At 36.0% G+C, this 24398-nt stretch overlaps 2 protein-coding genes across 2 annotated transcripts; one reads left to right on the top strand and one right to left on the bottom strand.

Annotated features, from left to right (window-relative positions):
• The first annotated feature begins 4692 nt into the window (after nt 1-4692).
• On the top strand, nt 4693-7561 carry LOC113282999 (putative disease resistance protein RGA3). The gene has a single exon (XM_026532129.1). It carries the CDS (start codon nt 4937-4939, stop codon nt 7256-7258), a length of 2322 nt encoding a protein of 773 aa, XP_026387914.1. The 5' UTR covers nt 4693-4936; the 3' UTR covers nt 7259-7561.
• A 369-nt stretch (nt 7562-7930) lies between these two features.
• Nucleotides 7931-11369, bottom strand: LOC113283003 (inosine-5'-monophosphate dehydrogenase 2-like). The gene is made up of 4 exons (XM_026532132.1): nt 10300-11369; nt 9150-9329; nt 8400-8657; nt 7931-8277 (listed from the first exon to the last, which is right to left on the bottom strand). Exons 1-4 carry the CDS (start codon nt 11284-11286, stop codon nt 8206-8208), a joined length of 1497 nt encoding a protein of 498 aa, XP_026387917.1. The 5' UTR covers nt 11287-11369; the 3' UTR covers nt 7931-8205.
• Nucleotides 11370-24398: the final 13029 nt, after the last annotated feature.

Genomic DNA, 24398 nt, shown 5'->3' on the forward strand with positions numbered 1-24398 from the left:
CGCCTCATGTCTTCCTCGACACTCGATCAGAATTCAGCACTGCCTACTCAAGATGACGGGTCCAAAAGATTTTCTCTTTTGTCAGTTCGTCAACCACCTTACCATCAAGTGAAATGGAAGTACATATTCCAGGAGAAAAGATAGACTCAGGAGAATCGCACCTGGGGACTGAAGGCAGGAGACCCACTTCTTGTTAGAAATTTCACTCTTTTTGGAGAATCCGTTAATCAGACAGTTCATACTTTGATGGAACGCATGTGCGAATTTTTTTACCTCTCGAAGATCCAACGATTATCCGCACACGAAGATGTACGTGCACCCACCATGATTAGATATCTCGAAGGAATATCCAAAAATGCATATGGTTGTATCACACTTGAGCAATGTCAACTCCGACGCACCTTCGCTGCTGAAGTTACCATCAAGGGACCCGCCAAATGATCAGCGGTAAAGCAGAAGTATCCTTCCTGTGAACATTCCAAGGCTCTCCAACAAACCAGCAAAACCGTATTGATTGTTGTATGAATCGCGCCGCATAACGGATCTGTATCTAAAGCAAATACCCGTGGAGGAGGTGATCTCATATATCTGAGGGTCGTGCGTACAAGTAAGTCATATTCAATAAATTTGTTTCCAACCAGCTGCTACAGAATCCGTCGAAGCTCGATGACTTGATCCAGACGATCAATCCCGCTCCGACTAGGCGATGTGAATGAGAAGCTGGTCCTTTTAATATTAAGCGGATAGGAATGGCTTCGAATAGAAACCATAAAAATAGTAACCCAATTATGCTAGAAACGTGTCACAAGTTTGAGATATCAAAATTCAATCCTTTCCAAATCGACAACACAATCAGGAAAGTTACCACCTCCCCTGGAAGAAATTCTTTTTTGTTTAAACCATATTAGGTAGATAACACAAACTTCTCAATACCGATGAGTCAATAGGGGTAGCCATATCCAGCAAGTGGCTTAAATCCATCAATGCTTAAAACATTTCACTACCCCTAGAAAATCTTTCCATGCCTTACACAATTTTGTAGATCTTCCGATACAATTACAACGCATTGCATTCATTTTTAAGATCCTAGTTCATCCAATTAAAAATCTTATTTTCCATATCCTTTGCCAATCATCAGAGAGAAAATCTACCTACTATCCCAACAAATAAAACCATAAAATCTGGTATCTCAGAGACACATAAACTCCCAAAAGAAGATCTACTAAGGAAGGAAATCTCTTAAGACTTGTGCAATAGTTTCAATTGCAAGCCTCAATGCTCAGAATAGTCAATAAGAGAAGTTTCATCACATCGGTGTCCTACCCAATGGCACCACATGGAGCGTCATCTTCGAAAATCGCATACGAATCATACTTAGGGATTGAAGGTTTACATAAGATCTCCTCACTGTCAAAAATTTATCCAGCTCATAGAAGATAGACAACCAGGGAGCTGTAAATCTGATAAGGATTCTTTGCCCTCCAAAAGTACGCCGCGGCGATGCCTTCACATATCCCGACTACGCCATCGGATCTAATACGCGTCTACAACTCCTGGAAAGGCCAGAATGCATTCCCAAGCCGACTCGAAAATACATCTCTAGTAACCAAACAGAAGTGTGACTGGGGACTGCTCATTATATCCCACTCCGTACAACAATCCAAGATTCAGAAGATAGTTCAAAGGATGCCGCTTGGAACGAAGTCTTTTAGGGCATGATATCAACACGTTGGCAACGGAACGCCTCTCAGCTCGTCTACTTCACCCAACGCCTCCGTATGACTTTTCCCATACGATTATTCTGAGCATATCATCATCGCAATCAGGAGGGAAACAATAAGCTTATGAGCTAAAGTGTCAGAATAAACATAATTTCATTTCACTTAATACTCAGAAGGGAAACAATAAGCTTATAAACTGACATCGTATTAAAGTCTTTATGCCTCTTGGAACAGACGGTGTGCAAACTAGGATTACCTTACGGGATTCAGTAAAATCAACTTCAGAATAGATTTCATATTCCTATGGTTTTGCATGATCTTGATGATACCGATCATCATTAAAGGAAATCAAATCGCCAAATTCTTTACCTTGAATGGAACTCCACGCGCGGCTAAAACGGATGCTGGTAGAAGATGGGAGAAATTGATCTTAACTCATGATTTCAAGCATATATATACGTAACAGGGATTCCTTATTGGGATAGGAATGGTCGGCCAAAAGCCTGTGGGACCGGATGGGCTTTACCCTAACCGCGTGAAGATCAAGCTCCACCTTTCCAAGCTAAATAAAGAACGATATTTTGGGGACCATGGTTTTTTTGGGATCATGGTTTTATTTTGGGTAAAGACATTAGAAGTAAATCTAGGTCACCCCTTATCTAGATATTTATATTAATACCTAAATTATCCTCCTGATTAATTTTGGGTAATGATTAGTTAGTGTTAATAATAGTTAGCATAATAATTAGTGAGATGATTAAGTTAAAGATAATTAGTGAGATTAAAAAATCAGATGGGTTTTTTTTTAAAAGAAATAGAATTATTGAGAGAGTAAAGTTAGAGAAGATGAAGAAGGAAAACATGAAAAATGATGGATTTTACCAACCACAACCGGAGGAAGGGTATTTGGGTACACATGTATGCTTCAAACTTAGATAATTTTGGTTGAATTGCTCCAAATTTTCAAAAAACTGTAAATTTTTAGAGTAGATTTGGGCTTGTTCGTTACTTTATGTGAAGAACAGTTTACCGAACTCATCTGAAAATGTAGTTCGGTTACTTCTTCCAAACACGCAGGTTACCGAACTCGCTATTTAATGGAGGTTTTAGTCGTTCGGTAAACAGACATGTTACCGAACTTTGTTTATAGGATTTACAGAGTAATGTTCGGTTGGTTCGCTAACTTTAACCCAACAGCATATCTCACCGAACTCCACATGTATGGAATTAGTGAAGAGTTCGGTTTGTCAAGATTTTTTGCGAACAAACCGAACAGAGTAGGTAAAGTTCGGTTAAATCATAACTCAACATAGTGGAAAATAACACAGTTCGGTTACATTTTTTTTTTTTTTGTATTATGGGTAGAGTTCGTTTACTAACTAGTTTTAGAATTTTTTGCGAACCAACCGAACACAATATATTGGTTCTAAATGAGGAGTTCGGTTAAAACTATTTTTTGCGAACCAACCGAACACAATATATTGGGTTTCAATGACGAGTTCGGTTAAAACTATTTTTTGCGAACCAACCGAACTCGGAGTTCGGTTACGAAAAAATAAATTCGTGATAACCGAAGTGTTCTTCGTGTTCTTGGTTTCAGAGTGTTCGGTTACAAAACTAGTTTTTCTTAAAACTATTCCTAACCGAACATGCCACTTTAACTTCCATTTAAACCATATTTTAATGATTTCTACTCAATTTACCCAATCATTTGATGATTTCTACTCAATTTACCCTATCAAAAAACGAATTAAAAACGATTGATGGGTTTTTCAATCGAACGAGGAACGTCAAGGAAAGAGAGAAGAAGAAGAGAATATTTTTTTTTAAAACTAAAAAATTTCGATTCCCCTCCAATTTTTGATTTTGATTTTGGTTAATAGATTCATTTAGATTAGATGTATACGATTAGATTTATATAGTTATTAGGTTAGTTTTAATTTAAATTAAAGTAAAGAGTAAATGTGTATTTACCTAACTTTAGGACACCCCTTATAAATATAAGGAGGTTGGCCTAATAAGACCATGGTCCCCCCAAAAAAACCATGGTCCCTAAAAAATCATTCTAAATAAACGGATGTGGATAGATCATATGTGAAAAGCAAGGGTAACCAAATACGCCATAATCTTTTTGTTTCAACCTATAAGTCCTCTACCGAATGTGATCGTCTATGGACAGAGTCGAGACAATACGACAATTCGGTTCACATTTCGTGTGACCGTCTATGGATACGAGATCGAGACAATACGACAGTAAGATAACTTGTGTGATTGACTATGGATACAAGATCGATACTATACAACAATGAAGTATGTTACTTGATAATAGGTTCGGTAATAACCAAACACTATAGGATCACTATCAAGTAATGCGGAGTTAACGTATATGTGTATTTTACTTTATTATATATAATGCGGAAATCAAAGTAAAAGACACAACAAGATTTTGTTAACGAGGAAACGCAAATGCAGAAAACCTCGAGACCCAGTCAAGTTTTGAATACTCTCAGAATTAAGCCGCTATACAAAATCTAAAACAACTTTGTATAGTTGAGGCCAAGCAGACTACCCCTAACTACTTAGTTCCCCCAGTATCCATGCACTTTCGACTTCTAGAGTCACGCACGTGAATAACAAGTCTTTTGGATCGTATTCCAAATAACGAATAAAGAATTTGTTTGGCAACTACTCTAATCAATCTTTGTTACAAGATATAGATGAGTTTTTGACAAAGACTCTTCGGTTTAATCTAATAAACTCCTTTGTCTGAGAAAATCAATCTAACTTCAACCACGGAAATAGTCAAGTATAGATACGCACTCAATTAAAACCTGCCCCGCTAATAGTTGTACCCACCCTTTTGGCAATCGTGAATTATTGGGCTCTATTTCTCCACGGTGTAGTTGCAGAAGAAGCACATTCAACAACTGTTCGTGCCAGCCAAATAGCTGCAGGGATGTAAACACATTAAAGTACTTTGAAATTTTCAAAAAAAATAAATTAAATTAAATTACTTGACTTGGGTTGGGTTGGGAGAAGACTAGATAGAGAAAAGTCTACTCTCTTTCCCTTCATTTTCATTCCTACATCTTCATCATATCATTATCACCCAAATCAAAACCAAATCAGATCTGCAATCTCTCTAGCTAGATACTTGATCTGATTGTTGCATCTCCCACACACCCACTAGTTAACGATATCACTGATTCACTGAAATGGCTGAAGCACTTCTGGTTAGTGGTGCCACTGAAATACTGAAAGGGTTGACTGCTGTTATTGCTAATGAGATTGCTTTGGTTTGGGCTGTTAAAGACGACCTTGAGAAGCTTAAAAACACTTTGGAGATGATCTCTGCTGTAACATCGGATGCTGAAAGATGCCAAGTAACCGAGAATGCTGTAAGACTCTGGCTGACAAAGCTTAAAGATGCTGCTTATGATGCTGATGATGTACTAGATGCCTTCTCATATGAAGCTATGCGCCGGAAAACAACATTCATTCTTCTGGTCAAGGTAAAGGGTCTCTTTACATGTAATAATCGTGTAGGTTTCCGTGTTAAAATGGCTCATAGGATTAAAGATATTAATCAAAAGTTTGATGATATTTCTAAGGACAAGGTATTTTTAAGCTTAAAAAATTGGAATGGTGGTGGTGGTGGTAGGTATGGCCGTACCACTACTGCTATTGTTCGTCATAATCGGCGAGCCGCAGCCTCTACAACTGATTTAGAAAAAATCATTGGAAGGGAAGATGATAGAAAGAAATTAGTAGATTTATTAATTGAGTCACCAACAGCTTCTTCATCGAACAATAGTAATGGTCAAAATGTACATGAAAAAATATCAGTCATACCAATTGTGGGTATGGCGGGGCTAGGGAAAACAAAACTAGCTGAATTAGTCTCCCACGATGAATTAGTAAAGAAACGCTTCGATCTCAACATATGGATTTCTGTATCCGATGAGTTCGATTTGAGCAACATCTTAATAAATATCTTAGAATCCATTGATAGCACTAAGTATGATAATGGTTCAAATCTTGATGTAAGGGTGAGGCATCTTCAAGATAAGTTGAAAGGGAAAAAGTATTTGCTAGTACTAGATGACTTGTGGGTTGAGGAGTATGAGAAATGGGAAAAACTAAAAGATTGTATGCGGAATGGTGCTGATGGAAGTAAGATACTAGTTACTACACGTAAAAGTCATGTGGCAGATATCGTCAAAGGTAACATCCCGTCTCACCATTTGGAACCTTTATCAGTAGATCAGTGTTGGTCAATCATTGAGCAAAGAGCATTTTCTCCTGGTGGAGCACTGAAAACTACGGGGATGGTGAAGATTGGGAAGGAAATAGCGGAAAAATGTTGTGGTTTACCACTTGCGGCAGAAATATTAGGAAATATGATGCGCATGAAAAAGAGAGATGACGAGTGGAATTTAGTCAGGGACATGGAAATTATGGAAAATGAGGATTTCTATAACAAAATAGGACCGATTATAAAGCTGAGTTACAATCATTTGACATCAAATTTGAAACAATGCTTTTCTTACTGTTCACTGTTTCCCAGGGGTTGGGATATTGATAGAGAAGCCTTAATCCAACTATGGATGGCAGAAGGCTTTCTTGGTGCACCTGGGAGTTCTAGTAGAGAAACCATGGAAGATATTGGAAACAAATATTTTAACGGTTTGCTGTCTCATTCGTTATTCCAAAATGTAGTAAAGGATGAGTTTGGTGATATTAGTAAGTGCAAGATGCATGATCTCGTATATTATCTTTCCCGTAGTGTTGTCAGCAATAAAGAATACTCCGTATTGAGACCTGCCGATGAAGCCGGTATTTCTGCAGCTCGGCGTTTGCGTTTACTTTTTGAAGAAGATAAAGAAAAAGAAAAGGAGTTTCCATCAGCTGGGAGTGATGCAAGTAAATTACGAACATTTGTTGCCTTGGAAATGGGCGATTGTAAGAATATCCAGAGCTTGTTTGATAATAGGAATCTGCGCGTGGTATATTTGAGTGGTTCATCAATTCAACGGTTACCTGCTTCAATTTCAAAATTGAGTCATCTAAGATATCTGAACCTCTCAAGATGTCAGAAACTTGAGGTATTACATGATGGATCGATCAATAGTCTTTATAAGCTACAGACGTTAATATTACATGCTTGCAGTTCTCTTTCTGAACTTCCTGAAGACTTTGGATTGCTGAAAAAATTGAGGCACCTCGATGTTTCGTATACAGGAATATCAAAGTTGCCTAAGTCAGCTACTGAGCTTTGTGACTTGCAAACTTTGGATGTCTCTCATTGCAAAAATTTTACAGAATTGCCTGCAAACATTGGAGCCTGGAAACAGCTGCGAAGCCTTAATATTTCACATACAGAGGTTAGTATATTGCCTGTCTCTATCACTGATCTCTTTAAATTGGAGAAGTTGAGACTGTTTTCTTGTCCCAATCTTACTGCATTACCGAGAGGAATGGAGGGATTGAGCCGTTTACGAAATATCGATACCTCTGGTACACAGATCAAAGAATAGACGGAGTCTCTTTGTTGAAGCATTGCGTGCTAAAAGCACACGAGGGGAAATTCAGTTTCCAAGGAAATCTAGATTCCGGTTTTCAGTTTCAGTTTCCTTCTTTTGTACTTTCTTTTCTTGTCTGTGTGCTTGTTTCTTTGGAAGCTTTTTGTTTCTTTTAATGAGTCAGGCTGTACATTTCCAATTTCCAGTTTCCAGTTGATTCACAAGTCCCTGGAAACAGGGTTTTTGTGAAATTTGAATGATTCGGTGTGTTTTGTTATGTGAAGAATCTCAATGCATAAATTTTCTTTCATTTGTAAATACTTCTGTGCATCTTATTTTCAGGCTTTAGTTCTTGTCCCTTACTGTTTTTTTAGGTCACTGCCTATATATTAGAAGTGGATGAGCTTACTCATCCTAGCAGTAATGTGTGTACCAGCCGCTTTCCATGTTGTCACTGCTATTATATTCATTTCTTAATGAATTGGAAAAGAATCAAAAGAGTTTCCATCAGCTGTAAATTGCGAACATTTGTTGCCTTGGAAATGGGCGATATACAGAGCCTGTTTGATAATAGGAATCCGCGTGTTATATTTGATTCAAAGGTTACCTGCTTCCATTTCAAAATTGAGTCATCTAAGATATCTGAACCTCTCGAGATGTCAGAAACTTGTTGTATTACATGATGGATGGATCAATAGTCTCTATAAATAGTCTCTATAAGCTGCAGACGTTGATATTACATGAACTTTCAGAAGAAAAACACATGGAAATTATCTTTCGAATTGATGTAACCTCAGTAGATTAACTTTCCCAGTTTCTTTTTTCGTAACTTTTTGAAACAAATGTTTGACAGAACTAATGTACGTATTTGTTCTTAAAGTCGCCAAACTGGACCAACTGGTCCAATCTAAAAACCTATCGATACAATAAGCAGATATTGCTGTCTTAAAAATTGGATGCTCTCAGAAAGATTTCTTCTCATAGTACACTAAATCATGCACTCCACCTTCAATTTGTGCTGCACCAGTGCGAACCTGTAAAACACACAAGTACCAACTGTGAAAAACCATCCTGCGTATTATTATTAACTAGAGATTGGGAACTAAAGGTCCACATAACCCATGGTACACGGCTAGCTAACCAGAATAAAACATACCTCTAGTCTTAGTTCGTTTGATCGCAGGAGCTTGTGAGCTGAGTCTATAGACGATGCGCCTAGATCTTGAAATCCTTGTTTGACTGCATGCATTGTGTAGGGAATCAACTTCAAAAGAGAACCTTTGTCTGCCACTGCCCCTACAACCCCTTGAGCAACCTTTAGCTTCGATGCATCTCCTAAATAGCGAACATCACTCCCTTTTGACATTGCTTCTAGGGACCCCATGCCCCTGTACTTTTTGATGCGACGTCCACCCTACAAAAGTAACACGGTGTTACAAGTTATTTCAACATGTTTTCCTAGAAGATGAACATCCATGCATCATAGAAAAAAAGAAAAGAAAAGCTTACAAAAAAATACAAAAAGACTCGAGGTTCCTTGAGATGGAACCCCGGGAATTAATGACATTGGACTGCAACTGACGACTGCAAGATTACGTAATTGTCAGAATAATCAAGATTGGTCAACACAAATGCACTTGTCACTACCACAAACGAGCATTTTAGCAACAGAGTGAATATCTGTAGCATAAAAATAGTTTCATCGTTGGTTCCCAAAATTACTGTTCCAATGAAAAACATCAGCGGCACTTATTTCTATTTCGATAAAAAAAGAAGAGGCTTTTTCACTTCCAACAACTGAGATCAGTATGGTAAGTCTAGTTGCAAATGGAAAAACATGGTGAGAGTAAAACAACCATCATTGTTGCAAATTGTAAGACAGTTTTTCATATGAGTGCATGTATACCTGAACTTCGTAGGCACCAGGAGCCTCACTGCTCCCAGCCAAGAAACTTCCCATCATGACTGTAGATGCACCAAGCATCAAAGCTTTGACAATGTGCCCAGATTTTGATATACCACCATCAGCAATCACAGGGACACCACTTCGTGAAGCAACAGATGAAACCTTATATACAGCTGTTGCCTAATTTGTTTAAAGAAAGAGAAAGGTTAGCACTCTTAAAATAATGAATTCCAGAATCCAAAAGTCGGAAAAAGTTACGATGTAGCCAGAAATCATGTAACAGACTGCAGGACAAGCGTATTTCAGTGCCTCCAAACAACTTCATGATATTACTCTCGTCGAATTACTACAGATTAAAATAACCTAATCGAAGTTACAATTTTATGAGCATCTCAAGGTAGGTGGATGTCGTTTCCCTGTTCCTTCAAGGGACATCTAAGCCCTACTATCTTGTAGTAACTTTTGGAGTAGGTGATGGTCAACAAATAAAATTCTAGTAAGCAATGACTCTAATCTGTACTTATCAAAAGCTAAGCTTTTAGCTATTTGTATGATTGAATTCAGATTTTGAGATATGAATTTAAGCTCTTGAGCTACATGTGTCTAAGAGCAAGGGCTATGGAATGAGTGTTTTTAACACTCATTCACTACCTAAACGAGTGAGAGACTGAGTGAAAGAGTGTGTTTCTAACCATGGGAGAGGCTAAAATACACACTAAGAGGCACATGATCAGCCTCTTGGAGGGAAAATTTCTTGAAGAGGCTGATTATCAGCCGCTTGAGAGAGAAAAAATCACCCAAGAGGCAGAAGATCAGCCTCCCCAACATGATTTTAGATATTTTAATATATTTTCTTTTGTTTTTTATCTCCAGGAGGCAGAAGATCAGCCTCCTAGTGAAGATTGTCGACCACTCATTCACTTGAATGAGTATGTGAGTGATTTTTGATGAATGAGTGGGTGTTCTCACTCCATAGCAGCACCTAATTTGATCAAATCTAGTGAAACTCATTCATTTTGAATGAGAACCCTCACTCCATAGCCCTTGCTCTAAGACATTCAATATCAACAAACTGGCAGCAAAATAAAAAATTCCTATTTGGTTGTGATTCAAACAAATATCAAAATTAAAAATGTATAAAGATATTTACCTGCCCTCTCCCTACAGCACAGACCTCTTGCGTTGTGCAAATCGACCCAGAACCCATACCAACCCTCAATGCATCAGCTCCAGCTTGAATCAAATTCTGTGCCTGATACGAGGTAACAATATTCCCAGCAATAACATCCAACTCAGGATAAGTATTCTTCACAAACTTAATCATATCTATCTGATAAGTCGAGTTACCCTGTGAACTATCCAGCACCACTACATCTAAACCTGCCTTCACCAGATGTTCCAATCTCAATTTATCATCCTCCCTCGTCCCAATTGCTGCACCAACCAACAAATTTCCCTCCTTATCCAAAGAAGGAATCCCCAACGCGGGATAACCTTGAATCCTCTCAACATAATCTTTGGTAAACACGTCAACAACTTCACCATCTCGTGCACTAACCAAAGGTAAGTAATCCAGCTTCCTTGCTGCTAAAAACGCAGCAGCCTGCTCAAACGAATAACTCGACGGAGCCGAAACAGTCGATTCAAACATATAATCCGCAACCGGAACATCTTTATCACTCAATTTCTCCCAATCTGACTTCCCAACAACACCCAACAACTTCGATTTCGAATTCCCTGACTCAGTAACAAAAATACACGGAGAAGTAGCAAATTCACCAGCAGAATCAATCGAATCGGAAGGCGCTTTAAAGATTAAATCAGAAAACAAGGGTATATGACGAGACTTAGCTGATCGAATAAAAGCAGCTTGCTCAGTTGCCTGGTTGTTGTAATGAACAATACCAATCCCACCCAGAGCTGCCATAGCTACAGCCATTGATGATTCAGTAACAGTGTCCATCGGAGAAGAAATACAAGGAAGCGATAAATCAATGTTTCTGGTAAATTTTGTTCTTAAATTGACTGCATCAGTAGGGAAATCTATGTAACCAGGGAGGCAGATTACATCATCATATGTGTATGAGAAGCCTTGATTGAAGAGACGTTCAGCCGGAAAACCATCCTCTAAAGCCATGATGATGATGATGATGATGCTTGCAGAGGTTTTGTGTTAAAAGATGGAGAAGCGAAAGTAGAGGAGGAGGAGGCTTTCAAAGGCGGCTTGTAGGGTTTTTTTTGTCTTAAATCCCGACTAAACCCCCAATTTGAAGAATTTTACTATCATGCCCCCACGCACTTACAAAGGCTATGGTTTATTTTTGTTAATTCCGCAACTATTCTGGAACAATTTACTATGTTGCGCTAAAGGTGTATCAAGCTCTAATGTAGAGTTTCCGGTCTCACTAGAGCATGGGTACGGTGGATTTTGATCTTATTTTTTTTCTAATACTATTTTCTCACCCTTACGATGCACGGTCTGTTTATTGCTTATGAAATATTTAATGCTCTTTTTAAATAGGGAATATATTACAAAAGGTCCGCGGGTTATAACCCCTCCATCTACAAAAAACCCATCCAAACAAAAGTGATACAAAAACCCCAAATATCATAAACTGTCTAAACTACCCTCCCCTAATTCAACCCAAAAGAAACTGAGAAAAAAAACGATCCACTAATTTATTACTTTACAACCTGCGTAACGGACAAAATTTCTTAAAACCTCCGCTCCTGTATTCGTTCAAAATCAATCTGTATTCGTTCAAAAATCAATCCGCTCATGTATTCGTTCAAAATCAATCTGCTCATCCCTAAGCCAAAATCGTTCAAAATCAATCTGTATTCTTCATCATCTTCTCGATTTTACCTTCTTCTCTTATTCTATGGTTGCGTACTTCAACCACTGCTACAAAATCTGACCTAATTTTTCAACCACAAATGGCGAAGAAACAAAATCAACAGGCGAAAAAGAAAGATGAAAAGCTAAAGAAAATAGCGAAACCATCTCCTAAAGGTAAGAAATCGAATTTGCTTTCAAGTTGATTTCGAGTTTGAATTCAAAAGATTATTAGGTTTCATTTGATTTATGGGTTGGTTTTCTGTTTTCTTTTAGGTTTCATTTCTTAGGTTAGGTTCTATTTTCATTTGGTTACATCGTTTCTTTGGTTTAGGTTTCAGTTTGTTTGATGTAACCAAATGAAAAAAGATTTCAATTGTTTGTATATTTGATGCAACCAGATTTTTTTTTCTATTTGATGAAACCATATTTCATTTGTTGTTTATTTGATGAAACCAAAGTATAATCTGTTTTCTTTTTATGAAACCATTCTGGGTTTCATTATTTTACAACCAATTGGTAAATTGGTTCCACCAATTGTTAATCTGTTACATCATAATAATATGGTCTTTTTGATGAAACCATTTTTGGCTTCATCACTTTTCATTTGTTAGGTTTAGGTCTGCAAGAATGATGTAACAGATTTGCGATGAAACCAGATATCATTTTCTGTTTCTTAATGAAACCCAAAATTGGTTTCATCATTTTTAGTTATTGGTTTACTTCTAGAGTTGTTATTGGCTGTTGATTTGAATTCAAACTGTGGAGATTGGCGCTATGTTACGTAATCTTATGGTTTCATACAAGTTTCAATTATGCTTATGGTTTCATCACTTTGTTCGTGCTTATGGTTTCATCATTACAAGTATATGTCTTATGGTTTCATCATTATTATTGATTATTCTCTTATGGTTTAATTTTGGTTTCACAATAGGTAAAAAAAGAGATAAGGAACCATACAGGTGCTCATTGCATCATTTGTGCGAGCTAGCAGTGAAAATTAAGGCGTTGATAAAAAACAAGCAACTGCATTTGAAAGCTCTTAAATCATGTCCTTTCTGGCGTTTCTTTGAGTCGTTCTATGATGGCGTAATGAACAAAGATGAGCTCATCAAAAAGACAAAAGCAGTAATAATGTTTTTAAGTACAATTGAAAACAGACTTGATGGTAAGCTCCCGTATTGTTTCAAATTATCAAGATCAAGGAAAATGACTTTGCGGACAATTCCAGAACATTTTGCTGTGACTTTTGGTTTCCAAACGGTGAATTATGTAGAAGCAGACGACATTGATGAAGATCTGGTTAAAAAGGTTAACGTCTTTGTGGCTAATTATTTTGCTGGAAATAAAAAGACGAAAAAAAACCGATATTGAAAAGCGTATGCTGGAAGCCGCAAATGATGAAACCATAGCGGATGACTTTGTCAAGTTTTTCGTAATGTTTCTGTTGGTTTCAATATTTGTCCCTAACAAATGTGGGCAGACTCTCGCAGCAAAGTACTTGTATATGGTGTTTGATATGAATAAGGTGTGCTGGCCGGAAGTCTTCCATGACTATGTACTTGATTCGATAATGACAAACAGAACAGACGTAGAAAATGTTGTTGGTTGTGTAACATACCCTCTGGTAAGTTAAGATTTGTTCTTTTTTTTTTCATAAGTTAAGTATTTTTTTTCAATATTGGTTGTTGAATAATAAGCGACTTGTTTTTGATGATTAATTTGAATATTGGTTGCTGTTTCTTTTTTGCAGTATTGGTTGGCAGAGATGACAAAGATCGCACAAAGAAAGCATGGGCTAGACAAGTATCCGAGGTTTGCTAGATGGAACCTTAGCAACATCTGTCAACAAGTATTGTCTAACTTCGAGAATCTTGAAGAAAAAACAGAACTTTGGTCTAAGGTAAATATTTACTTAGAAGATTTACTTTTCTGATGGAACCAATTTTGGTTTCATCAAAAATTCTAGCTGAATTTTTGTTTCTTAGATAACTTCGAGGGTTTTATTTGATATTTTTGTTAGACAATATTCGAAATCTTCGAGGGTTTTATTAGATTATTGCTATGAGTTCTTACGATTACTTTTTACCATTAAAAATGCTTTTCTTGGTATGTCGTCTGTTTTATTTTAAACGAATTTTGGTAAATATTTTCTTGTTCAGATTTACTTTTTTGATGAAACCAGTTTTGGATTTATCAAATTTTTTAGCTGAAACCAATTTTTCTTGTGTACTGCAGGAGAATATTGGTCACCGAAAGGGATCATTCTTGCTTCAGTATGACGAATCATAAATGCGCTTGGCTGATCCCGTAGATGAAGTGGAAATTGTTGTGCCAGATGAAGAAAATGAAGTGCCGGTTAAAGTGCAACATGAAGAAAATGTTGGTGCTAGCAGTGAAGCTAACTCCTTCAAAGCCAAATACCAATTTGCGCGAGCATTGATTGAAAAGCTTAGGACCAATACTACATATGTTCTTTCTAAAGAAGAAGAATCACTGCTGGCAAAATATGATGCCGAGGACAGGGAACAACAACTGGTACAAAGATATATTTGATTTTTCTTAGTAACAATTGAATTACTCGCATATATTACAATTTTCTTATACATTTCATCATTTTTTTGATGAAACCAGATTTGGTTCCATCATTCTTTTGATGGAACCAGATTTGGTTTCATCATTTCAAGTTAATGTTTTTTGATGAATTGGCCAGTTCTTTTTACTTTCAGAAGTTTTTGATTTTTACAGCATTAGGTTTTGACACAGGAAGATGAAAAATAAAATAACTTAGGTATCTTAATAGCAGGTGATAACAAGGGATGTTAACATGATAAATGAACAAGAATCTGAACAAGAATCTGAACAAGAGCAGGTCATATCTTCTTCGTCGAAGACAGTCACCGATGATGAACAAGAAGGAGATGGTACTGAGTTGACTCCAAATAATATCGAGGATATCAAGGTGGCAGAGCGGGTTGAATCTGAAATGGAGAAAGCTACTTCATCGATGCCAGTCACCAATGATGAACAAGAAGGAGAGGGTACTGAGTTGACTCCAAATACCGTTGAGGATATCAAGGTGGCAGAGCGGGTTGAATCTGAAATGAGCAAAGCTTCTTCGTCGATGCCAGTCACCAATGATGAACAAGAAGGAGAGGGTACTGAGTTGACTCCAAATACCGTTGAGGATATCAAGGTGGCAGAGCGGGTGGAATCTGAAATGAGCAAAGCTTCTTCGTCGATGCCAGTCACCAATGATGAACAAGAAGGAGAGGGTACTGAGTTGACTCCAAATACCGTTGAGGATATCAAGGTGGCAGAGCGGGTGGAATCTGAAATGAGCAAAGCTTCTTCGTCGAAGCAAATTATTGAACAAGAAGAAAACGAAACTCAATTTGTAATTGATGAAGATGTTATCAGGAAAATGGAATACGAATACAATAAGAAAGGTTGTTCGTCGTCAAAGCCAAATGTTGGAAGCGTATACTACTACCCAGCTGTAAAGATGGCGAATGATTTACTTGAGTTAGAGAATGAACAACCTGGATTTGATTTAGGACTGTCGCAGTGTGACAGTCAAGAGAAAGGACAGGGAGAACTCAGTGCTGCGCAAAGGATGAGTAACATGGTTACAAGAATGAGGGAAGACAGAAGGAATTTGGTTCCACCTATCAGAATGCAGGATTACAACACCAGTGTGAAAAAAAGAAGAAAGGTTACAGCTCGTAAGTGCAAGGAGAACAAGAAGGTGCAGGAAGTACAGGGGGTGAAGTTGAAACCAGTTGATAACTTGAAGATCTTGAAAGTACTCAACAGAAATGAGAAACCCCTCGTGACCACTTTTTTCAGAAAGAACAATGAAAGGTAAGTGGGAAATAACTGATGTAACCAAGACTGGTTTCATCAAAATTTTGTTCCAAGTTATGCATTGTTTCTCCTTTTTTATCCATCATTGACTAGCTTTTTAAAAAATAAAATTAACAGGTCAACGGCGTGGGAGCATTTAAATCTTCAATTACATATATCGGGGAAGATGATGGATAATTTGATGAGAGAGGGTGACGTCGCAGGAGACATTATAGAGTTCTACATTTTGAAGCTGCAAAACAACATCAAAAAAAATGAGTTGAAACAAGATGGTTCTCCAAAGTACCAGAGAGCTGTGTTTCTAAGCACATTTGCCTATGTAAGTTTACTCCGAAATTCTTTAATGTAAATTTTTTGGCATAAAAAATAGTTGTGGAAAACAAAAAATGATGTTGTTTATATGGTTAATTTTGATGGAACAAAGTTTGGTTTCATCAAACTTGCATGTCTGTAACTAATTAAGGAGCTTTTATCTGGTATTTTGTTTCAGACATGTCACTCATTAGGAAAGAAATGTGGTGCTGTAATAGAAGGCTTCATCGACAAAATGGATTATAGCGTGCGGTTTTTGTTCGTTCCGTTGCTGACATCACTTGGAGATGTAAACCATTGGACATTGCTTTCTTTTGATTTTGAAACCGGGGAATTTTATCACTACAACTCCTTGGCTTCCACGGGAGAGGAATGCAGAAAAAGTGCTGAAAGCATGAAACAACGTATAGTATCAGCATTTGCACAGCACGACGCAAAGCTCCCCTGTGATCAGCAGGCAAGTCAGCCAACAACATACTCTTTGCACAACCCTACATGTTGTGAACAAATAGGGTAAGTTATGTTTGGAAGTTTATAGTTCACATATGCATATGCTTGAAATCATTACATCACTTGTAACCGAATGCTTTACATATAGATACTAATATCAGAACACTCTCAGCTAGTCACTTTGTAACAATTGAGACATTGTTTTGGTTTTTCAGGAACGATTGTGGCCTGCATGTTTGCTATTACATGAAGAGCCTCTTGAAAGGAAACATGTCTACAGATGATATACGAGAAAAGGTGCATAATATGAGACCAAAGTTGGCGTTGAAGATACTCCTTGACAATATAGAATAATACTCGCATGTCGTGCCCGTCCTATTGAACATTCAGTTTTAGTTGAATTTTAAATTACTTTTGAAATGGTTATTGTAATGATGATACTCCTTGACATACAGTTCTCCTTGCAGATTCAAGTTTTAGTTGAAGTTTAAAGTACTTGTGAAATGGTTACAGTTTATATAAAAAACGATTTCGTGCTATTTCAGTTGTATTTCCTTAAAAGCTTATGTCTACAGAAATATGATGTCTCATTTTTATAAAAACTATCCATAAATGATGTGTCATATATTTGCGGCACCAATAAACAGTAGACAAAACATCATCTACTGTGTTGTCAAAAAAATAGAAGAAAAAGTGACAGTAAAACAATGGTTCCACCAAAATAAGATGAAACCCTTTCTGGTTTCATCAAAAAATGATGAAACCCTTTCTGGTTTCATCAAAAAATGATGAAACCTGATTCGGTTACACCAAACTATAAAGGCCTGTAAAAATTCTGAAAAACTTAAACTTAATCAAACTTATTATTCTTAGACAAAATATAAAATGAAAACACCTGCAGCATATTAACTTCTAAAACAAAAATATGAAATAGTAAATGAAACACATATTGTAGTCTAGCAAACGAAACTAAGAGTAAAATTCGATGACTTGCAGGAACCACATATTGTAGTCTAGTCGAAATGACTACAAGTTCTCATGAAATCTGACGAGAAGGGCATGTCCGTTTATTATGGGTGGTCAAAACCTTGCAGGAACCACAGGTTCTCATCTTCTTATTGGCAACTGAACCTGTATTAGGAATCCTCTTCTTCTTCGATGGACGTCCTGGTTGTGGTCCATTATTCGGACCAAAAACCATCGATTTCGGCGACACTGTCACGGGCTTTTCGACTGTGGGAACAGGATTGATTGCATGTTTATACGATTCTCGGTAGAACTTTACTGTAAAGTAGTGCTCAACATAATTGTAAGGATCTTCTCCATTCACCATGATGCAACGGACAGCATGGGCACACGGGAAACCGTCAATACGCCAACGGTTGCAAGAACATGTTCTTCTTTTCAAATCGACAGTCTGTGTTAATGAAGCATGAACTTCAAACACATATTCCGACGACTTGGTGACTTGGTAGTTACATCCATGCATCTTGTTGTCGTGGAGCAGAGCTTCATATTCTGGACATAGAGTTTGACGCCATTTCATTAAGTTAGCAGAGTCCTCGCGACGTTTACACATTTGGTCCATTAGCTTCACCCTGATCTCATCAACCATGATGGCTATAGGTTCTCTCTCTCTTCAACGACCGAACCATTGAAACTCTCAGCAATATTTGAACACAACCTACCATATCGTCGACCCTTGAAGAAAAAACTTGCCCATTTATCAAGAGGAGCTCTACTTAGATAGTCTTGTAACTTCTGATTTTGAACCTTCCTCAACTTATCCCAATTCTCTGAAAATTCTTTATGAGTAGAAGCATACGCACATTTCTTAAACAGTCCCAATACATATTTGTTATAAACTTTGCAACTCTTTGGTAAGCATGTATTGATATTGCATTCCATATGCCAGTAGCACCAACCATGAAAAGCCTCAGGAAAAACAATAGGAATTTGTGTTACCAATCCAATACCTCGATCACTCACAAAAGTAAGCTTTGGTCGCAAAGGAGAAAGGACTTTCTTCAAATTATCCAAAAACCATTTCCAGTTCGCTTCATTCTCCGATGAAACCACACCATAAGCAAGAGGGAAGATTTCTGTAACATGAACAGAAAGCATAACACAAGCATAAGATGCGATGAAAACCAAACATAAAAAATGATGAAACCAACATAAAAAAATGATGAAACCAACATAAAAAAATGATAAAAACCTTACCATCATTTCCGGTTAGACCTGTTGCTGCCATCATATGACCAAGGTACTTGCTTTTCAAGTGAGCCGCATCAACGAATAATACAGGACGACAGAAATTGAATCCACGACTACAAGCTTCAAAACAGATAAACATCCTCTGAAATTTATGGGTCCCTTCTTCAACTTCCAAAACCACGTGAGAACCAGGATTGGTTTCAATCAACTTGTTTTTATACCAGTTCAAGAACATAAAAGATTTCTCGTTCTCTCCCCATGAAGTATTCAGTGCATGCTTCTTACCTGCGTATGCATAATAACGACTAATGTCAAAGCCGAAGTCTCTCGTAAAATATTCCATAATATGCTTAGTTTTCTTATTAGGATCCTGTTTAATTTCATCAATAATCAAGCTACTAACTAGTTTCTTCGATATCCGTGGCATGTTAACAAATCCACCAACACAAGTATGTTGATTATTTAGTTCCTTGATAATAAAAGGACTTCCTACAACACCATCAACAGACACAGTATATAAATGCCAGTCACATTTCTCCTCTTTGTTATTATTAGCACAACGTGCACCAATCCTCAACTTCTCATTCCTATATACCGTGTATTCATAACCAGCTGCTGCGTGATACTTCTGTAAATCACAACGAACTTGTTCAACACCTCACGGAAACAACTGTTCAACTCCTTGAAAAAGATGTAACCAGTGAGCAGACTTCAACGGTTCCTTAATTTTATCTAGAACATCATAATCAATCCGTGGATTCTCAAAAGGTATAATTCCAGAACTTTGTAGCTGGTCATCAAAAGCTATAATTCCTGAACTTATTAAACCAGAACTCTCAGCTTTGTGACTTACGAGTAACTCCATAATCCCTTCTTTATTATACATACTAAATAGAGCCAAACATTGAAGATCAAAATCAGAATGAATGACCTTTTGCTGATCATCAACCATGTGAAAAATTTCCATAGAAGGAGGAGATAATTCACACCAACTTGAGCATATACTAAAAGACTCTTGGAGGCCAATACGAAGAGTTAAAAAATCTTCTTTGTGACATACAAGTGCGAGAACAGAATCCATAATCTACAGAACAAAATGATGAAACCAAAAACAGTTTCACCAGATGTGAATATCAACAACAATTTTTTTTTTTGAAAAACAGTTCCAAAGAGATGGAATCCTTCATAAGAACATCAACACAAACATAAAAAATCATATGCTAACATCAATTCAGTTTATTCGACAAGAGTGACTAGCAAATTCACACAAACAAAATCAAAAATTTCCATAGAAGGAGGAGAGAATTCACACCAACTTGAGCATATACTAGTCTTCAAATTAGCAAAAGACTCTTGGAGGCCAATACGAAGAGTTAAACAATCTTCTTTGTGACATACAAGTGCGAGAACAGAATCCATAATCTACAGAACAAAATGATGAAACCAAAAACAGTTTCACCAGATGTGAATATCAACAACAAATTTTTTTTTTGAAAAACAGTTCCAAAGATATGGAATCCTTCATAAGAACATCAACACAAACATAAAAAATCATATGCTAACATCAATTCAGTTTATTCGACAAGAGTGACTAGAAAATTCACACAAACAAAATCAAAAATCAACACAAAAAAGAGAATTGAATACCTGAAAAGTTGATTGATTCCTTGAAGACGAAGATTAATACGAAGACGAGGATGATCAACACGAAGTTGATTGATTGTTCAGCTGGATTCTTCAATTCGAGATTCAATTTCAACTTGAAAAGCGGAAATATGATTTCAGCTAAACTGAATTGCAACCAGATCTCGAATAAACAACTATGTTTATCTTCTCTTTTCGAATAAACAACTGAATTTGATTCTTCTACGTATCTCGAATAAACAGATCTCAAAACTTGTAGCTTCTCTTCCGGTTCTTCAATCAAACCTAAAATTGCTCTCTGAATATTTGAATTGAAATTGGGAGAAGACGATGACGAATCTTTGAATTTAAACGATATATGGAACTGAAAAAAACGAAGAAAACTAGGAAAGAAGAATCGTAATTAGACTAGTATCTGATTTGTTTGGATTCAGAGAGAACAAATATTGTTTTTACTGTTTTCTTTCGCCAAACTTTCCTTTGAAAAATGTTTTTATATACGGAAGGTCAGTTTTGGAATTTAGAAATCAAATAAAAACTAAATTTTAAAAATTTTATTTGAATTGGGGTTTTTGTCCCAGTTTTGTTTGAAACGGTTTTTATTTGTTAAAAATAATATGACCGGTTTTTTCTTATCACTAGTTTGTTCACCTAGGGGTTTTGTCACTAGTTTTGTATTACAAAACCAAATTGTGTAAGAAAATAAAAGAAACAAAATTTCATAAGTTCTAACCAGAGTTATCATTATCATAAGCTATTATTAAACAAAAACAAATTTTAAAGCACAATTCAAAATTCTTGATAGTAATAAAAAATTATTATTTTTTTAGCTCTGCAAATAACAAAGAATTGATTGAAAATAGCAAGCAAGGTAAATTTAAACTATTTGGTCGGGATTAAACTTCTTTTGGCTGGTTGAATAAAACCATACCATTCGTATCAAATCGAAGATTCACACTCCTTTTGCCTATGATTTCTTTGTTGTCTTTGTAGGTCTCTTCTTTTCTTTTTTTTGTCGATGTGAAGTTCTTCAAGGTAGAGATAAGTTTACTTTGCCTTTTCATATTGTTCCACAAGTCTTCTCTGTTCTTCTTTTTGTGAATTTGTTGTTTTCTGCCATTTTTGTTGTTCTTTTTGATTACCGTGTGTAGGTAGTGATACTCGTACTTATATATTACGAAGCTCTTCTAGCTTTATCGTTGTTTTTTTTTGGGTAAAGATCGCTTACACTTGGTTTTTATATACAGAAGATAATTCGGGTTTAATGTTTCTTTTCTTTCAATATTTTATCTAATTTTTGGTTAAATTTTAAAGATATCTTTCGTGTTTATTTAGGGTTTCTAAATAGACATGGTTTATTTAGGGTAAGAAAGATATCGTTTTACACGTGGTTTATTTTACCCTAATCTAGAATGTAGCTATTGAAATTAATTTACTACTTGATTTACTATTTACAATTTACGGCAGTAAAGATCTAAATTCATATGGTAATTATCCCACACCGTGTAAAGGATGATGGGAAGATTGATTACCTTACGATCAATTTGTAAATATTCTGGACAAAATTAATAAATTAAGAGTCAATGCGCTGGGGGGACTTCTGAGAAGCGTCATTGTTTGGAAATTCAGTCAATAAATAACAGATAATATCTTCTATTACACGAAAAACTACTTCACAATAACGTTTCAAGTAAAATAATTTATTCTCCATTCTGAAAATGGTAGCATAAGAGCAAAACTATAAGAACTATAATATTTACAAAAAGGGAAACCATAACAAAGTTGGAATTGTTTGTGATTTCTAAAAATCCCATTAAAAAAAATCTATTCCAAAGAAAAATAAAAGAAAAACTCATTCCTAAGAAAAATAAAAGCAAATCTCTAATTAAGTACCTAAATCACTTTAACCCTCTATTCATGATTCTCATTCTTATAGGTCACTGCTTGGGAAATAATACGGTTTATAGACCCGGTATTTTCACGAATGTGTTGATGGACAATAGTTTTGGTATATCCATCTTGTAAATCATTCTTTCCATGCACCAGCGAAGCAAAGTTTTCTTCTATTTGCATTCTACAAAACAGCGCCAAATTCTTGAATTGATTTGCAATAGATTTTAGAAAAATACACGTACAGTGGAATGAGAAAAACCAAAAAGATTCAAAATCAACAGAAATCAAGATATTTCTAATAGATTACATACCCGATAGCAGCAGCGGGCAAAAAAGAAGCAACAGCTGGACACAACAAAAAAAAAAGCAATTGAATGCATTTTTGAATGATACTTGCTAAAAAAAATAGTAACAAACATCAGATGACAAAAAAAATGCTTCAGAAATAAAAATAAGATGACAAAACCTTAAAAGAAAATACAAAAAAAAAAAGTAAAGCGAGAACCGGAAAAAAACAGAAAGAGTACCATGTGCGAAAAATATATTAGGAATCCCATTAGAATGATATTTGCAGTGCCAAGGTTTCAAGGATACCTGCAAATTACTAGATGGCGGATTAAACAACAAAATAACATATTGGAAAAGAAAAAAACAAAAAACGAAGCCGTCATAGGAAGTGAGAAGCGCCATTGAAGATGCTGCTTGGCTTATGCTCTAATAATTTATATAAAGACACTTCCCTTAAATAAAAGAATTTTGTTTTGAAATGAATACTAATCAATATTTAAATATATTTGAGATTTTTTTTTTGGATAGCTGTTCTTTTTCCCATATTGTGTACTTTGGATTACATTTGGCAAGTTCAGATTATAAAAATCAGAGTTTACCTATTTTATGTAATATTTTATTTCCACCACTAAGTAAGTAAATACTATTTTTGGATAGTTATATCTTGGTTGAGTATTTATTTTCCAATTTTGAGTATCTTCTAGACGTCCAAAAATTCTATACCTATCAGATTCCATCTTAGACAAAAAATGCAACTTCCTAAATTTCATTTTTCCTGATAAAGTTGACGAAACAGCTTTCCTAATTTGTGGGGTTGAGAATCCTTTAGCCGTCTGTTTTGTATTTTTTTTTCCTCTCTGCAAATTTTATTTTCTGGTGATTTTTACTTCTAATGATGTTGTATTATTTTTATCTATATAGGATTAAAATAACCCTCGAAAGAATATTTCTTGACTCATGTGTGACATCCAAAAATCAAATATTTTCTTTTAATCATCAATATAAATTTTGTATTTTCTTTTAATACCAACTGAAAGTGTAATTGAAATTAGTAAGTTAAAAACTATAAATATTCTTATAAGGTTTCTTTTGCAGGCCTGGTGGAATCTCTCTGCAATGAGAATAGTTCTCTCCTCAAAGGAAGAGAGGCAAGATATTTTTAATAATCTTGCAGATAATCACAAGGAGATTAACATGTGGAAATTTAATGTGATTCTTTTTCTCATGTCTAGCGTTAATTTGTGGACTGCATTTTGTTTTTGTATTTGGTTGTGGTGTCTCAAGTTTTTGTTGCTCTTGAGATACACTGTCCTGCAAGTTAGTTTTCTTTTTCTTTTTTTTTTGTGGGGGGTGGGCGGGTGGGGCTTTGATTTAGATGCAACCGCTGGTAGTGGTCTTTTTGTTTTTCAATCTAATTATATGTAAAGAAAAAAAAATACAGCTACAAATTCTTATTTTCAAAAGAAAATGATGGATTTTCTTATGAGTGGAAGTGAGGAACAAAAACACCACGCACACTTCCTCCCTCCAAAAGTCAATCACGAGTATGCAAATGCGGCACTCTACAAACCCAAATACATGCCCCTCTACAAACTCAACCAATACTATAGTTCCATTTTTGTCATAATTAATTAAATTTCCAACAAACATAGATGATACAAAATATTGAACAAATAACTAATTAAGCATATACCAGGGAAAGGAAAAACAGCCCGACTAACCGCCATAGCCGTAGATGATCC

This window comes from Papaver somniferum, chromosome 5 (genome assembly GCF_003573695.1).
Source record: "Papaver somniferum cultivar HN1 chromosome 5, ASM357369v1, whole genome shotgun sequence".
NCBI lineage: Eukaryota > Viridiplantae > Streptophyta > Magnoliopsida > Ranunculales > Papaveraceae > Papaver > Papaver somniferum.